The sequence below is a fragment of the Diadema setosum genome, chromosome 19 (genome assembly GCF_964275005.1).
Source record: "Diadema setosum chromosome 19, eeDiaSeto1, whole genome shotgun sequence".
In the NCBI taxonomy this organism is placed as follows: domain Eukaryota; kingdom Metazoa; phylum Echinodermata; class Echinoidea; order Diadematoida; family Diadematidae; genus Diadema; species Diadema setosum.
This window is the reverse complement of record NC_092703.1, coordinates 6453490-6473046: the sequence shown is the minus strand read 5'-3', so window position 1 is coordinate 6473046 and position 19557 is coordinate 6453490. Positions and strand designations below refer to the sequence as shown.

At 37.6% G+C, this 19557-nt stretch overlaps 1 protein-coding gene across 1 annotated transcript in view; it reads right to left on the bottom strand.

The window, feature by feature from the left end:
* LOC140242952 (uronyl 2-sulfotransferase-like) overlaps positions 1-19557 on the bottom strand; it is a 64158-nt gene that overhangs the window by 2076 nt on the left and 42525 nt on the right. Inside the window, exons 4-7 of the mRNA XM_072322696.1 lie at positions 16640-16719; positions 15627-15759; positions 9868-9965; positions 1136-1293 (exon numbers count right to left, since the gene is read on the bottom strand). Coding sequence (XP_072178797.1) covers positions 1136-1293; positions 9868-9965; positions 15627-15759; positions 16640-16719 — 469 coding nt within the window. The remainder of the gene's footprint in view (positions 1-1135; positions 1294-9867; positions 9966-15626; positions 15760-16639; positions 16720-19557) is intronic.

Sequence of the window (19557 nt, the reverse complement as noted above, 5' to 3'; positions counted from 1 at the left end):
TGCTTTATTACATTTTTCCACTCCTTAATCATCAGATCATTTCCTATTGGTTAAAGGCATAATTAACCATCTGCAGATGAAACAAAAACCCAGCATCAGTGCTTCAAAATAGTTCTAAACTGTGAGTTAGGGATAGAAACAACCAATGTAAAAATCTCAACCAGTATAGTCGATATACAAAATGTGAACAATGTGTTATAATAAAAATGTTTCCAAACTTAACTGTCTACAGTTATGATTTAAAGAGAAAATAGTGATATTTCCTTGTATTTCAGGCTTTATTGCAAAAGTTTCATAAGGAAGGATGTTTTGTGATACAATGGGCCTACACACGTGCATCAAAAGTGAATTTTTTTTTTTTTAATCCTTGAAGATTTTTTTGAATCACTGCTCCCAAAGGTAAACAGGACCTTTAAAACAAGTAAATTGTATAATATGGAGATGAAATCATAGAAAAGGGTGACACAGGAGTGAATTAAAACACGCAAAGTAATGCAGACACATTTTGTTAATCTCTCTTCATTTAGTAGAAGACTGGGATTTCTTTCACATCTTTCTTGCGATTCATATTTTTGCACAAAACACAGTGTCTAACAGTTTACGTATAGTGTTTTCCCTAGGGTGTATCTAAACACTTAATATTCATCACTCACCTATTTTGGTGTAAATGTCCACCTTTTTCTGAAGGTGTATCTAAACACGCAAAGTGCATTACTCACCTGTTTTGGTGCAGATGTCTACCATTTCCCTAGGGTGTATCTAAACACTCAATGTGCATTACTCACCTGTTTTTAGTGTAAATGTCTGTAGGCCCTACCATTTTCCTAAGGTGTATCTAAACACTCAATATGCATTACTCACCTGTTTTGGTGTAAAAAATGTCTACCTTTTTTCCCCAAGGTGTATCTAAACACTCAATATGCATTACTCACCTGTTTTGGCGTAAATGTCTGTACCTTTTTCCTAAGGTGTATCTAAACACTCAATGTGCATTACTCACCTGTTTTTCGAGTAAATGTCTATCTTTTTCCTAAGGTGTATCTAAACACTCAATATGCATTACTCACCTGTTTTGGTGTAAATTTCTACCTTCTCCCTAAGGTGTATCTAAATACTCAATGTGCATTATGCTCACCTGTTTTGGTGTAAATGTCTTCTGCCCCTGCGAAAAGCTGAGGCAGCACCTTCTCAAAGACACGAAATGTGTTGTCCAGCTCTTCCAAAAGCCCAACAGCAACATAGCGCTCGTTAAAGTTCCTGACTGCCTTTTCATACGACCACTCAGTAGGGTCTCTGCCACAAAAATCAAGGTGAAATATATATTCATCTATCTGGGAGTACCTTTATGGGTGCAACTTTGCACCTTTCACACCAGAGAGGTACAAAGAGTAAGGTGCAAAAATGCACCCATAAAGGTGCTCCCTGTGTGACAGTATCGTAAAGGTGTTAAGTAGAACCTATTTTTCTCAGTGTGTACAGACGGTCCTCGGGCACCTAACCAGACAGTTTAATAAGAAGACAAAACACACCCAGTGAAATTCTGCCTTTAAATTGTACAGTGTATTGATTCTGAAGTTTTGAAAGAAACCATAATCAACATGCATTTATAACATAAGGCAGAGTAAACAGAAATAAATCCTTTAAATCAACTGAATCTACCTGCCATCCCCACTAAAATGTGGTATGCAGCAAATTAAAGTCAGGAAATGGCATCAAGGATAAACTGAGGGGTGCCTTCCCCATAAACCAAGAATGGTGCATAATTACCTCCACTAAAGCAGGAGGTTATGTTTTCATTGGTGTTGGTTTGTTTGTTTGTTTGTTTGTTTGTTTTGTTTGTCTTTGTGCAAAATAACTGGAAAAGTTGTGAATGGATTTATACGAAACTTGCAGCTTAAGTTGATACTGACACCAGGAACAGATGATTAAATATTGGTAGTGACCTGGGAATTTTTTTATGGACTTTTGAAGGATTTTTTATCTTTTGGCAGATAGGGTCAATGAACTTGGAAGTTCAAGCTGCGCGTATGTGAGGTTTGCATATATGCGCACAACAGTGCGGTCTCTGCTCGGTCGAGATGCTGTGTAGCTGGAAGGTGATGATGTATTAAACAGAAGGCTTCTTTAATGGGAAATTGGGCAATTTTCAGCATGCATGTATGAGTGGAAATCACTGATTTCTAGAAGATTTCTGGAAGAACAAGATCAAGTGGTGGAAATTCACTGCTTGGCAGAGGTCTGTGCTCTAAGGCCCCAATTCACGAAGGTGGTACAAATGAAACCATGGTTTAAACCATGGACAAAAACCATGGAGTGCCAAGTGTCGCATGGAATTTTTTCGTTACGAAATCAGTCATTTCGTCGATGAAATGATTATTTTGTAACGAAATGATAATTTTGTGAACAAAACTGTCATTTTGTCGACGAAATGACCAATTTTGTAACAAAATATATTCCGTATGACACTTGGCGCTCCATGGTTTTTGTCAGTGGTTTAAACCATGGTTTCATTTGTACCACCTTCGTGAATTCGGGCCAGTGAGTGCTTTTCTTGTATGGTGTTAAACATGAACTTCAGAACTGGAAGCAGGCAAGTTTGGTTGGATGAGTCAGCAACAAACCCACTTTCAATGGAATACACAATATGCTTTTCTACTGTACTCTGTAAATTTGCACAAACAGATGTTTGGGGACAGAAAAAAGAAACACGACGTGACCAACAGCAGTCGGCATCTGGTACAAAAATATTTGCATAAAAAGGGTGTAATTGCCATTGTGGTCGATCGCATGCAAGTAATCAACAGAGGCAAATATTTTTACAGGGAATGTTGCACTTTATTAGGGATTGCAATCTCTAAGAATGACCTTCCTCTATCTCTGTTTCATTCCCTATCCTTCATTCCATTTGGTAATGATGAGTAAGATATACCAATTTATGAAAGATGCAAATAAATTTCTTTTATAATATTGAAAGCTATATCCTTGTCTTGATTAGACCTTCCAGGTATTAAAGATACATGATACTTGTATGAGAAACCTTGTAAGTACAACAAAAGTACCAAGATATGCATATGTGACCCTGCATCACAAAACAACCACAAAGTCACCAGACATGAAATTTTAGTTAAGAGCATATTCTGAAAGAGCAGACTTTAAATTTTAAAATGATGTATAACTCAAATCCAATGGACTCTTCTAACCTATCTAAATATTGAAAAGAAAGCACACACTCGGGAAAAGTGTGAAGCGAGAAAAGAGGCTCTAAAGTACAATGTCTATTCAAGCGCTAAATTTTGACCAAGCTGTGCTGACTGTGCGATGAATGGGACAAGAACAGGATGTAAACCACCGGAGTAACAACAACGAAAGGATTATCAGATTAAAGTGAAATTGAGCATGCTTTGGCAATACATTCTGTCTATAATTAATGCCAACTTTCAAAGCAGTATCATCACCTTTTCAAAAGTTATTAGAGTTGAAAGTGAAGAGCGTGTACAAGGTTTTTTAAGAAATGAAAAGCGGACTCTATAAACACACCTAATCACACTATTGTACAAAAAAACTGTTCGAGATAAACTGTTAAAAACACACTTTCCTGCCCGTTTTATGATCCCAAATTTTTAGGGTAATGTAGAAGAAGACTTGCTCTTTCAAGAAATATGAAAAAGTCGAGATCGGCTAGGTTGACCCATTTCACCTATTTTCAGTCCTCACACAAAATCAGTGTGTGTGACTTTTTGTTCGTTTTGTGATGCACGGTCACATAAGCCCTTATTACCGAAGGATGTAGTCATACCAGATAAGAAAATGGAAAAGTGGAAGAATTTACTCAATGTAGAGATAACAGGTCAAGAATGTCAGTGGTCAGTGATTCATAAAAATAATTTTAGAAGTACCTGTGAAACTCAGCTGAGATCGTTCTATTTCAAAGTCTTCCATACAGCCATTGCAACAAAATTACTGATTTTCCTGAAAAGGGACTGTCCATTATGAGACTTTTGTAACAAGGAATCAGAGTCTATTTCACCACCTTTTAGCTATGTGCACAGTGGTTCATCAAAATTAAAAAGAACTGTAATCTTTAGTGTTGGAAAGGCCGTTCGGCTGTACTGTTCAATGCAAAACTTTATTCTGTATTAATTCTTATCTACTGTGTACCAGGTTCTACATCTATGGATTTAAATGTCAAAATATAAAACCCCTTTTTTTTTAACACTTGATATCTTTTTTTGCTCGAAGTACAAATCAGAACATTTCATTGCTTCTACAAATGGTAAGATAGGCTTACATTTTAAAAAGTCTGTGTTTCAGACTTAGTTTGACCAGACGCTATACAGCACTGCTGTACATGTTTATATATTTTCTTTTGTATATCCACCTGTATTGTTATACTGTTTGTTTACTAGTCAATAAAAACATATCTTTTTTTTTAAATCCACAGAGGCAAATGTTTTTACCACAATTTCACACTTTATTAGGGATCACAATCTCTAAGAATGACCTTCCTCTATCTCTGTTTCATTCCCAATCTTTCATTCTATTTGGTAACAATGTGTATCATTGTGTATCATTGTTCCAAACTAAATCCCAGTTCAGTTCGGAAAGAGCTGCTTCAGGGATTATCTCATCAAGTTCAAGGTTCTATTCTGTCACTCTATGTATTATTCCTTCAGAAGGTCTAAATGCCTTTTCATCTGTGGCCTTCCTTCATAGGTTTACCATGATACATATTCATTACTTAATCCTTTGTTTCTAGTCTATCCTCTTTCTGTTGTAAAGATGGTTACCTTCAAGTTGGTTCTCATTCCTCATTCCGTTGTTTGTTACATTATGTTACTTTGGAACTCTAGATCTTTCCCTTTACATTCCTTTTACTGGTACATTCCATGAAAACTGAAGGTTAGTAAACCAGCAAACACAATTATTGCATGTGAATTATGCTATGCAAAACAACAACGCGTAACTCCTAACAGAATGCCTGTTACCGGTACTGCTTTGTTTATAGGTACGGTACAGAGATATACCGGCCGTATGTGTAGGCTTATGCCTGTAATCTTCTCACTATGCAATGTGGATGCAACATATTTCCTTGGTAAGCCAGTACTCAAACACTTGGGTGTAATGCTAGAGTCACGGCACACATGGCCAGATTTCGTACCGGGTTCATAAGGAACAAGGAAAAGTAGAAATTACGCGGTGCGTAATATATGTCCCCGCCGGAAGTAGCATTTTGTAACAAAATGTGCAATATAGGTAAAAAATCAAGGTCAAAGGTCGAAATTCTGTGTAGAAGTTTTAAAGCCCTCACCTAGTGCCATCACATAAAGCAAATGGAATCGAAATTGGGTTAGAAATGGCGAAGGAGTAGCATTTTGTAGCCAATGTACAATATAGGTCAAAAATCAAGGTCAAAGGTCAAAGAAGACAAAGGTCAAAATTCTGTGTAGAAGTTTTGAAGCCCTCACCTAGTGCTATCACATAAAGCAAACGGAATCGAAATTGGGTTAGAAATGGCGAAGGAGTAGCATTTTGTAGCCAATGTACAATATAGGTCAAAAATCAAGGTCAAAGGTCAAGAAGACAAAGGTCAAAATTCTGTGTAGAAGTTTTGAAGCCCTCACCTAGTGCTATCACATAAAGCAAATGGAATCGAAATTGGGTTAGAAATGGCGAAGGAGTAGCATTTTGTAGCCAATGTACAATATAGGTCAAAAATCAAGGTCAAAGGTCAAAGAAGACAAAGGTCAAAATTCTGTGTAGAAGTTTTGAAGCTCTCAACTAGTGCCATCATATAAAGCAAACGGAATCAAAATCGGGTTAGAAATGGCGAAGGAGTAGCATTTTGTAGCAAAATGTACAATATAGGTCAAAGGTCAAGGTCAAAGGTCACAACTGAAATTCTGTGTACAAGTTTTAAAGCTCCCATGTAGTGCTATCATATAAAGCAAACAGAATCAAAATTGGCTCATAAATGATAGAGAAGTAGCAAATTGAACATTTTGATCACACACGGACGCACACACAGACGCACGGACGGACGGACGGACGGACGGACGGACGCACGGACGCACGGACACACACACGTATGGAGCCCGTTTTATAGTCCCCTGCTCGAACTCGTTCGGTGGGGACAATTAAAACCTTATCGACCCGGTACGAGCCGTAGAGACCCGCATTGACCCACATTGTAACCCGTGTCAGTTCCTAATGGATTCTGGGGGCTATGATACCGCAGTGAAAATTTTTTGGTCATGTTAAAAATTTTCTCACGGATTTCAATTCTGTATTGATATCCAAATTTACCTGGTTTGAACCGCATTGACTCGCATCAACCCGCTGCAGCCCGCAGCATAAAACCGTATGGACCCTTGCCGTATACCGCTGTATGGACCCTTGCCGTATACCGCATTGCCTTCATGCAACGGATGGTGACAAGGTTTACATCCGGGTTCAGTATGGGTCGAAGCGGGTTGACACGGGTTGATAGGGGTCGAAAAAGATTCATTAAAGCAGATTTTTATACGGTTCGATACGGGTCAATATGGGTCTCCATGGCTCGAACCGGGTTGATACGGTTTTAATTCCTTATGGACCCGGTTCAAAATTCGGTCATGTGTGGCTGTAGCATAAATTACCCTCCATTCTGGGACTAATCCGGCTCATTTTCAATTGGATCAAATTCGTTTTGTGACCCGACCGTGTGTGACTCCAGCATAACTAATCATTCTCTCAAAGGGATCGTACAGTTTTTTGTTGAGACCTAATTTCAGGTTTCTAACATTTTTTTTTTTTGTGAGATAATGAGAAACCTCTTATGAAATATGAAAGAGCATGTAATAAGAGGAATTCAACGTTTATTTGATGGAAATTGGTTTTTGAAATGGCTGAGATATCCAAAACGGAGTGATTCCAATAAAGTGTGGGACCCACACTTTATTACAATCTCTTTGTTTTACTTTGTTTTTAGATGTTTCAGTCATTCCAAACCCGATTTTCATTGAATAAACTTTGAATTCCTTTCAAAATGGTATGTTCTGTACTATATCATAAATGTTTTCTTGGTATCTCACAAAAAGTTAAAAGCCCAGTTCTCAATCTCCACCAATACTGTACCATCCCTTTAACTTTCAGAAGCAGATTCTTTAGTAGGAGCAGGCCATCCAAGCAGCAACTCTCTGTGCCCCCTTTGTTCTTAACAAGCATAAAGAAGTTCAACTAAATTACCAGCTACAACTATTTCACCCTTTTAGTGTAGCCTCATACAACTACCATCTGTAAAATTTCTCTCAGCATGTGAGTATGGTAATCTAGACAATCTGTGAAAGGGTGACTGGCTGGAGTGGTCCCCAGGGAGTAGAGAGTGAGCACTTAAGTGTTGGCGGGAAATACTGGTAATGTCTCCAGAGACTAGGGTCAAGACAGAATGTATGGGCTTTGAGCACTTTACAAAGAGGATTCAACATAATACAATTTATGCTATTATGATCATGATGATGAAGATGAAGAAGAAGATGATGATGATGATAATAATAATACCTAGAAAAGCACTCTGAGAGCGCAGACCTCCGCCAAGCAGCTACTTTCCACCGAGGAGATCTTTCTCCTCTCCACCCCTGGGGAAAAGCTCTTTGAGCTCTTCCATAGAGATCAGCGATTTCCACACCCATAAGTATACACGTTGAAAAATCACCCGATTTCCCAATATAGAAGCCTTTGTTACGTCATAAACCCTCAGCTGCGCAGCGCGCCTTGCCCTAGCAGAAAACCAAAGTGGAGCACGCACTTTGTTTAGTGCGCGTTTGAAAACCTCAAAAATGCGCAGCTTGAACTCCCAAGTTCATTGACCCTACCTGTCAAAATATCAAAAATCCTTCATAAATTCCCCCAAAATTCTTGGATCACTACCAAAATTTAATTGTTTGTTACTTGTGTCCAGGCGCGCCGGAAGCAGTTTTGGATTGGGGGGGCAAATATTGGAGGGGGCTCACTATAGACCATACATATGTTACACAATATACACATACACACACACACACACACATCTATATATATATATATATATATATATATATATATATATATATATATATATATATATATATATATGTGTGTGTGTGTGTGTGTGTGTGTGTGTGTGTGTGTGTGTATGCATATAAAGTGGCGTACGATGGGTCGAAACATTGGGGGTGGGCACCTTGTGGAAAAGTAATTTTGACGGTGTGTATGCTTGTGCGTGTGTGCGTGCGCAATAATGGGACTACAATACATTACAGAATGTGATACATTCAACAACGCAGTCATTGAGGAACATTGTAAGTTTTCCTTACATGGATTATGGAATGACGGTGTGAAACCACAACTTATATACTGTCAGCAACATCAGGAGAATTGCATAACAATAAAATGCGAGCGAGCGGAGCGAGAGAGCTTGAAAATTTTGACATTTTACAGTCCAAAAACTGCCGTTTGTAGCTATATCTTTCGCTTTGGAAATTAAGGGGGGGGTATCGGGCGCAACTGTTGGCAATTACTGGCGGCAACATTAGGAGAATGGCATAACCATTCAATACGAGCGAGCGAAGCGAGCGAGCTTGAAAATTTTGACATTCTACAGTCCCAAAATTGGCGTTTGTAGCTATAACTTTCGCTTTAGAAATTAATGGGGGCGCATCGGGCGCAACTGCTGGCAATTACTGGCAGCAACATTATGAGAATGGCATAACCATTCAATGCGAGCGAGCTTGAAAATTTTGACATTCTACAGTCCCAAAACTGGCGTTTGTAGCTATATCTTTCGCTTTGGAAATTAATGGGGCGCATCGGGCGCAACTGCCGGCAATTACTGGCAGCAACATTATGAGAATGGCATAATGATTCAATGCGAGCAAGCGAAGCGAGCGAGCTTGAAAATTTTGACATTCTACAGTCCAAAAACTGCCGTTGTAGCTATGTTTTTCGCTTTGGAAATTAAGGGGGAGGCGCACCGGCCTCAACTGCTGGCATTTACTGGCTGCAACGTTAGGAAAATGGCATAACGAATAAATTTGACGATTAATTTTGACATTTTACAGTCCCTAAACTGCCGTTTGTAGCTATATTTGTTTTTTCGCTTTGGAAATTAAGGGGGGGGGGGGGGCGGCCCAGGCGCAACTGCTGGCAATTACTGGCAGCAACATCAGGAGAATGGCATAGCGATTGAATGCGAGCGAGCGGAGCGAGCGAGCTTGGAAATTTTGACATTTTACAGTCCAAAAATTGCCGTTTGTAGCTATGTTTTTTTCGCGTTTATTCATTTATATACATATCTTTCTTATTTTATCTATTTTTATTCATTTGTTTATTTATTCATTTTTTTTTTTGGGAGGGGGCTTTTTGGGGGGGCAAAAATGCGTTTTGCCCCCCCACTTTTTGGATTGGGGGGGCGGCCGCCCCCCCTGCCCCCCCACTTCCGGCGCCTATGCTTGTGTCATTCTCAACCTTTCCTGCAAGTTTCATCCAAATTCGTGCACAACTTTTTGAGTTATTTTGCACACGGACAAACTAACAAACAAACAAACAAACAAACCAACTGTAACGAAAACATAACCTCCTCCCTTGGCGGAGGTAATAATAATAACAATAATAATGATAATAATAATAATAATAATGTTAAAATCATATAATATACATATGAAATAATGATAACAAATGTAGAATTATTACTTCAATTGTTGTAAAACTTATACTGATTTGCCATTCTCTCTGTTCTGGAAATGACGAAGAGATATATATGTATCTAGATGAAATATGATCATTTTATGATACTTCAGGGAACCCCCTGCTGAACAGGAGAGATAGGTAGCTCATGGAGAGCCGTAGACTACTCACTTGCATCGCGGGTCCTGACCGCAGAAAAACGGAATGATGTAGAAAGATTTCTTTCCGAGGCACTCAGTTCTCCCTTTCAGTACACACTCATCAAATGTCTGGAAAAAAAAAGGTGAGTACAAAAAAGTACAATACAGTCCCTTCAGTCACTCGATGAATTTACCTAGACAGGGTTTGACAAAATCGGGGGCTTGGTGGCCCAGGGCCATTAAAATTTCAAGTCAGACCACCAAATTTCCAAACAGCTTATCCTTTTGTGGCCTAATTGCGCACCTAAATTCAAATTACATTTTATAAATTTCCTGTCATTAAGGACCACTTCATTTCTTTCTCAAGCCACCAAAATGTCAGATTCTAAGAACGGACCAAAGAGTAAAATATTAGTGTCGGGCCCTGTTTGACCTATCAATTATTTCATTATATTATGTATTATTCTATTCTTATCATGACCATTATATGAAGAGTTTGTTTGCAAAAACCGATAAGTCCATATTTGTCAAATGGAGATATTTGCGATTAAAGGTCAAGAAAAATAAAGAGAATAATAAGAAAATTTTTGCTTCTTTTGACCATAACTTCAAAAATGTACCTTTATATGTAGTGACCAATATATCATTTAAAAGGTATTATTTTGTACTTTATGACAGAGACCGTACTTCAAAATCTTCAAAAATGGACTTATCGGTTTTTGCAAACAAACTCTTCATATGGTGTATCTCAAGTGCTGGATTCACATCGCCCACAGTGCTGTGTCGTTGTCGTAACTTAGCTGAACTGAGACAGGTGACAATGTGAATGCCTACCTCTGTAACAAACTACAGCTGTGTAGTTTGTCACCCTACAATCCTGTAAGCAAATTGATACTAGGCTGTGTCACATAGCAGCACTGGTGCTGACGCAAGACAGGTGGTGGTAATATGAATATGTCTCCAGTAGGCATATCGGAGTTAACCGATGCTAAATCAAAAGCCATCATGCATGCTCATGTATACCAGTCAATGCGAGGGTTTCATGTTCACAACTTTAATGACTTCACCCGTTGCCACACTTTGCTATGGTGTGCTATTGGTCATGTATGGGTGAGATCACTATGCTTCGCATTGTTTTGCTGAGTTGTGCTTCAAAAATTACATGGCAATTAAACAGGCGTATTGAATTACTAACTTCACATTGGTATTCAGAGCAATGAACCCTATGCTTCCTTTCTGACTTGGGCAGACCAGAGGCCAAGGAATTCTAACGGCCTACATAAACACCTGACACCTTCCACCCCATATTAAAGTCCCTGTTTACCTTTGGGAACAGTGATTTAACATTTTTTAGGTCTGTTGTACCACAAAACATCTATCGTATAAAATTTTCGCGATAATGTCTGAAATATAAGGAGATATCCGTATTTTTCTCAGTAACCGTAACTGTAGACGGTTTAGTCTTGAAACATTCTTATTATAACTACTGTTCACATATTGTATATCTAACATTACTTACCATGGATTTTACTTATTCAAATTTTTACAGTGGTTGTTTTTATCCCTAACTCACATTTCAGAACTATTTTAAAGCACTAATGCTGAGTTTTTGTTTCGTCAGCAAATGGTAAATTAAACTTGACAAGGCAAGATGAGCACGCTTCTCTGCTGATCGATTTTCATATAATTTTCAGACAGTAAACAAAAACTCAAATAACATAAGATATTACGATGGCAGTTGTTGAATATATATTTCATTATATATTGGACACTAGGCTTTTTTGAAAATACAGGTAAATACAATAAAGATAAGAGGTTTCTACACACTTCATCTTGTCAAATATATAAAACTGCAACCGAAGTTACACCTTCACATATTATGATTAGTGCAACATAGTAACGTAATGTCATCAAAATGAATACTTGATTAACAGGCTTTTGCTTCAGAATAACCAACATCCAGACATTTAAATCTGCTTACTTCTTTAATAGTAACAAAAATAAATACAAAGACATATATGACATATACAGACAAACAAATAAAAAGAAGAATGAATATGGAAAAATGTATATTTTTGTCAATTGTTACATGAGGTATTCTATGCAGACATTGCAGTCTGGTTTACAAACTCTGGATGTATTAATTGGTGTAATTACACCAATCTATCAGTAAGTTTAAAATTTGCCCCCACAAATATTGCATGGAGATTATTCCACATTCAACAGATTACAGATGTTTGATAAGCTGCTGCTAGGGCTAAAATCACAAGCTAATTGAAAGATAATTCAAAGAGAGTTACGGAATTCAGATAGGGTTGTTAATGGAGCTCTTGAAGGGGTATGCCTCTTGCTGGCAGCTTAACTCTGTCTTGTGTGAAAACTCTCTGCTCACTTCTCTTGTGATTACTATAAATAGAGGGTCTTTGACAGAGTCTGATTAGCATTTCTCTAAGCTACAACATATCTTTGAGTGGAAATGGCTGAAAGAGTATTGTTGCAACAAATCTCGCATTGTCTAACAGGAAACTGACATACTCCCCAAATGGGATGCTAAGAGGAGGAGGTCCATTAGTGAGTTAATCACACCTTATCTGTGGAGACTGAGTCAGCAAAAGCAAAAACAGGAGCATGACACCCAATAATTAGACTTGTTTCAGGTGTGAATGAGCCATGGCAATCCAATTTATAATGGTTGTCTGCAACTGAGGTGTGATCAGGTGTGAATGGGCCATGGTAGTCCCATTCATAATGGTTAATGGTTTTCTGCTACTGAGGTATCATTCACGTGTGAATGGGACATGGTATATAGTCCCATTAATAATGGCTATCTGCTGAGGTGTGATTCATTTCTGAATGAGCCATGGTAGTCCAATTCATACTGGCTGTCTGCTACTGAGGTGTGATCTTGGTGTGAATGGGCCATGGTAGTCCCATTCATAATGGCTGTCTGATACTGAGGTGTGATTCAGGTGTGAATGCCCAGGCCATGGCAGTCCTATTCACAATGGCTGTCTGTTACTAAGGTGTAATTCAGGTGTGAACGGGCCATAGTAGTCCAATTTATAATGGCTGTCTGCTAATGAGGTGTGATTCAGGTGTGAATGGGCCATGGTAGTCCCATTCAATGGCTGTCTGCTACCGAGGTGTGATTCAGGTGTGAATGGGCAATGGCAGTCCAATTAATAATTGCTATCTGCTACTGAGGTGTGATTCAGGTGTGAATGGGCCATGGTAATCCAAGTCATAATAAAAAAAAAAAACAGACCATGTACATCTATTACTAAGTCAGGTGTGAATGGGCCTTGGTAGTCCCATTCATAATAGCTGTCTGTATTGAGGTGTGATTCAGGTGTGAATGGGCCATGGTAGTCCCATTCATAATGGCTATCTGCTAATGAGGTGTGATTCAGGTGTGAATGGGCAATAGTAGTCCCATTTATAATGGCTGTCTGATACTGATGTAGGCCTATGCTTCAGGTTTGGATAGGCCATGGTAGTTCCATTTATGATGGTTATCTGCTTATGAGGTTTGATCAAGTGTGAACAGGCACCAATGGTACCCCCAAATTTTACAATAAATATGGCTATCCACTATTATGAGGTTTGATTCAGGTCTAAGTAGGGGGATTATAATTCCATTCATAATGATTGTTTGCAATGCTCTTCAAATCACCCATAATTGCTGGGATTCACACATCAAGTAGTTAACATAGTTCATGGATTACCTGGTACACAATTTATTGTTATTATTATTTTTTTTTTGCCTGCATAACAATAGGCCCCTACATGTCACATTGCATGTTGCTATACAGACATCCAATCATGAATGCAGGCTGACGTGTGTACCTGCACTGTATGCCTGTTTCACGCTTGTCGCAATCCTGGATGCAATTTAAACCAAGGATTTCATTTACAACAACTTCCTGAAATTGGGTCAAAGGCGTTACAGCTGTAGGTATCTAGTTACTTGCAGAGACAAACACTTCCACGGCGGAAGTCTGTTGGTCTAGTGGTCTGTGATTTTGACCACTTACAGGGTCCTTGGCTTTTTGGCTCCATGTCCTTTCATAAACAACAAAGACTTTAATACACCCTCTGTTATAGACGGTTGAGGAACATACTGGTACAATATTATTACACATGAAGTCGTAGCCTACTTTGTCTTGTTTTAAAGGCATTAACTACCATTTGCAGATGAAACAAAAACCAAGTTTTAGGGCTTCAAAATACTTCTAAAATGCAAATCAGGAACATAAAACTTTGAATCTGTATAATCAATGAAATGTACAAAATGTCAACAACAAGTATGATAAAATTGTTTCTAGACTAAACCGTCTACAGTTAGGGTTTAATGAGAAAAATAGTGATATCCTCTTGTATTTAAGGCTTTATTGCAAAATTGATATATGGTAGGATGTTTCGTGATGCAACTGACTTACATATATGCATGAAATGCGATATCTTGCAGATTTTTTAAATCGCTGCTCCCAAAGGTAAACTGTACCTTTAAAGAATGTAGACACAACTTGCCTTTACATACCTACCAGTATTTGTCTACTGAACAAATATGTATTCTACTGAATCTATGAGTCTCTATAATCATGAAGATTCAAATTACAAAATTGCTTTCATTGGAAGTAGGCCTACACCACACCTCTCTGCCCCCATCCTGTTACAGTAAGGAACTGTCAAATATGCCTCTTTTTTTTTCAAACTCCTAAATCCTTTTATTTTTTCCCTCTAAGTCACATGGAGTCTGCAGAATGCCTGGTAATCATGTTGTTCGGATGTAAAGTCACTTCTGGGGTTCCGCTTGACATTTGATAGTCCCTGCTGCATGTTTTTGTGTGGGCATGAAAATGCACTTATAGGTGAGAGTGTGGAGCTCCCTGTGCCTACTCCTCTGCAGTATATGTGGGAGAGGGTCTAGCTGTGAAACCGTGGGAAGTGGGATAATGCCGTCTTGAGGTCACGCAGAGTCTAGGAAGTCTGTGCCACATGCTTGGAGTTCAATGTTGAAAGCTATATGTACATGGTCTGTTTTTGCAGCGCAATGTCATGTGGGCGGAGGAAGCTGGGCTCACATGCAAACTTGCACCAACAACATAATCACTGTTAGAGGGGAAGGCATGGTGCGGTAGAAGGGAAAGAAACCACCAGATAGGTTGGTCACTTTCAGTCATAGCACAATGCCCTTTAATTATCAGACAGCCCTAACAATCCATATTTGGACATTTTGGAATCCTACAGGCAATGGCCGGGGAAAAAATAATTTCCAAGATAAGTGTCTGTTGACAAGCTTGCTGGACTAGATTCTAGATAGCTCTGGAGCTTGTAATGACAGAAGCTTATTCACATACACTGCCAATCTATGCTAGCTTTAATTTGTTTGACATGATCACAGCCAGTTGCCAAACCAAAACAAAATCAAATTCACATAGTCTAGAACTGCGATTCGAAAGGCCCTGATCTTATTGGCCCACAAGGGGGTAAGCTACAGATGAACTAAAATTTGAGTATTAGTGTGAGCTAGAAGTAGCTCTATGCATGTCATAATTATGGAATACAGCCACAGCTCTGAAATAAAAGTTCACACATATGTTGTATGAAAAAGCAAATGAACATACTTATAGGGATGCACATCATAAATGACAAATTTGCAAGTATCAAAAAAATAAAACGAGAAGAGAAGAAGTATATTTGTCATCTGAAAGTGAAACTTTTCACTGCTGAAAATAATTATGATGGAGAAAATTACATTTCTATTAAAGGCTTGTTTGAATAGCTCACCTGGTATTTGTCTGTTCCCGAGTATTTCCTCTCACTTTTACCATCACCAAATCGTCTGAAATAGTACTGTGATACCATGCGGGACAGGGGATCCCTTATAATGTTGATATACTTTGGTTGCTGCATTTGGTATCTGTCTCGGAGCAATAAGAAAAAAAATGAGTGCCATTACAGAGACACCGCAAAATTTTGTTCATTTCTATTTGAAAAATAAAACAAAAAACAAAAACAAATTTAAGTTTATGGTAAAAGATCTGAAATCATACAAATTGACCTGTTCTTTGCTAGGGTGTATACAACACTATGAGGTTTTCTGTGCCAATCAACACTAAAAGCATACAAAGTGGTATATGTGATACCTAAGCACTATTATTACAAACAAGAAAACATGAAGCAGTACTAGTAATGTGTCCAAGCAATACAGATAGCAACATTTCAGGCATACATAGATAGCTCTGATGTCACAAGTTACTAAGACCTTCTCAAGGTCTGAAGTTATTCTGTCATTTTGTAACTCATTGGAAACATGAAATAATTTGATCACTGCTGGTATGAGGATTAGGGCCTACCAGTGGAAATAATATTCATGTCTTCTAAAGTTAAATTTCAAACACCCCCAGAAGCATCAAAGGTCATGCATCATACGTGAAGTGAAAGATTGGATAGAACTTTATTGTTCAAGTGTACAAAACATACTCATAAATATTTAAACAGGTGAAATTATGACAGAGATAGATGGGGAACATATATATACATTAAATCAGTTTCTGGAAACTTTGAAAATCTACATCAAACTCAACATATACGTATTACAAAGTAAGTTTCTGGAAACTTTGAAAATCTATATTAAACTTTGTTCTCTTTGTCCAATTTCGATTAAACTACTACTGCTCTTGTTTGCCTTAGTTCATGCCTGTCAACTTTAAAATAATACAAGAGTTTTCCATCAATGGTTTGAACAGATCAAGACCTGACCCAATCTGCATCAGACCCCTTTCACATTTAAAACTTACCTTCTAAAGTCTACAAAGTGAAGATGTCTTTGGAAGATGAAAGGTCGTTCTAATCGGCCAACAACGTTCACCAGCATCCCCTTTGAATATAGATTGAGACATATAAAAGTAACTACTGTGATAAACTATAATAAAGGTATCACTGAATGTGTCTTTCTTAGTAAATAATATGTTTCTCTGTGATATGATGAAACTATTTCTTTCCCTATAAACTGCATCATGGTATGTGCAGTTTAAAACACATTATATCCCCTTCTACAAAACTATCAACCACTATATACCAGACTATCACTCTATGAATTACCTCAGTTTCTACCATGCTATATTTCTACATACAAAGTGCATTCCCATTATAACGAAGTCCTCTGGATTGGTATAGTTTTCTTTTGTTATATCGTAATTTCGTTACAGCAATACAGTAAAGTGTATGAAGACATATATATGATAATTTTAGGACCTGAATTTTTTTCTTTGTTGGCACAAGAATTTTGTTATAACAAATTTGAAGTACACTGTACAATGATTTCCCATCGCTCATGGTATTAAACTATCCACACTTGCATTAAACACTCTACCCAGATGATAATTTTAGGACCTGAATTTTTACTTTGTTGTCGCAAGAATTTTGTTATAACAAGTTTGTTCTGATAGAAATACAATGTACAATGATTTCCTATCATTCATGGTATTAAACTATCCACTCCTGCACTCTACCCTTGTAACATTCAACAAGCCATATCCAGCAACATTAAACTGCTGTAAAAACCAAAAACACTTACAATATACGAAACTTTGAAAAATTGCTGACCATTACAAAATTACGAGTATAATACATGTACCTGTAACACAGAGCTTTGTTGAACTTTTGTGCGTATTTCAGTTTTTGTGAGTCTTGGATCTTCTTGAAATGTGCACGCACATGAAAATTCCTCATTTTACAGTATCTTTCTCGCATCAGACTACCTCTCCTAGCTGTCTTTTTCCATCTCTTTTGAATCAATCTACCTATAGTACCCTTCAATCAATCTACCTATAGTACCCTTCCCTTATTACTGACCAAATTATGTATTGTATCAACTCTTCTACCAGATCATCCTGTATGAACACACTACCTACCCTGGGCCTTGTGCTATCAAACTTGCAGTGTATTAGTCCATTCTTGCAATAGATTTTTTTATTTATGAGTACCACACCATATTGCCATGTTAACAGAAAGAAAGAAAAAAGCTACTAAAATATGTGTACACACATATAATCATATATCAGTATCATTTATACATACATACATACACACATACATACATACAATTATACATTATGTATACATATTTCTTGTATCAACCCTTGTGATACGCTCTTTTGGTAAGAATATACACCTTTTTGTAGCATATATTCTCTCCTTGCACAAACAATTGTTGTCTTGTACAACATTTGGTAGCAATACTAGATCATGTCACCTGGCCTTGCAGCACACCGCAGTACCTATGTTGAAGAATACCTCCCCTGGCAGTATGTGGATAATCTCTCCTTTACATAATACCAGTGCTAGATCTCATGAGTCAATCATTTCGCAAGTGAGCAAGGAAGAGATATGACATGTTATGCTTAAAGGGTGTGTACAGTTCTGGTCGAGGTGAGGATTTAGCTTTTAACGTTATGCGAGATATTCAGAAACCACTCTATTAGATGTCAAAGAGCATGCAATTCTAAAGGGTATCAAAAGTTTATTTGATGAAAATCGGTTTTGAAATGGCTGAGATGTCCAAAAACAAGGTGAAACAAAGAGATCCTAATAAAGTTGTGGCCTGTCGCCTTTTATTATTATCACTTTTTTGGATATCTCAGCCATTTCAAAACCAATTTTCATCAAATAAACATTGAATCCTTCTTAAAATTACATGCTCTTTCATATTTCATAAGAGGTTTCTCATTATCTCACTTAGAAATGTTCAAAACATGAATCCCTTACCTCAACCAGTACTGTACAGTCCCTTTAAAAACAAAGAAACAAATGTGCCTTGCTCTTTGCTTTCTAATTTAATTGTATGCTTTCTAACCAATACCACCATGTCTAAAGCTGCTTTGGGTTTAAAAAAAGCAGTGGTGAGAGGTTTGGGATACTGTACAAGGTGATTTTAAAGAGAGAGAAATTTTAAAGAGACTGTACAGTACTGGTTGAGGTGAGGATTCAGGTTTATAACATTTTTTTTTTCGTGACATTATGAGAAACCTCTTATGAATTATGAAAGAGCATGTAATTTCAAGAAGGAGTCAACATTCATTTAATGAAAATTGGTCTTGAAATGGCTGAGATATTCAGAAACCACTCTATTAGATGTCAAAGAGCATGCAATTCTAAAGGGTATCAAAAGTTTATTTGATGAAAATCGGTTTTGAAATGGCTGAGATGTCCAAAAACAAGGTGAAACAAAGAGATCCTAATAAAGTTGTGGCCTGTCGCCTTTTATTATTATCACTTTTTTGGATATCTCAGCCATTTCAAAACCAATTTTCATCAAATAAACATTGAATCCTTCTTAAAATTACATGCTCTTTCATATTTCATAAGAGGTTTCTCATTATCTCACTTAGAAATGTTCAAAACATGAATCCCTTACCTCAACCAGTACTGTACAGTCCCTTTAAAAACAAAGAAACAAATGTGCCTTGCTCTTTGCTTTCTAATTTAATTGTATGCTTTCTAACCAATACCACCATGTCTAAAGCTGCTTTGGGTTTAAAAAAAGCAGTGGTGAGAGGTTTGGGATACTGTACAAGGTGATTTTAAAGAGAGAGAAATTTTAAAGAGACTGTACAGTACTGGTTGAGGTGAGGATTCAGGTTTATAACATTTTTTTTTCGTGACATTATGAGAAACCTCTTATGAATTATGAAAGAGCATGTAATTTCAAGAAGGA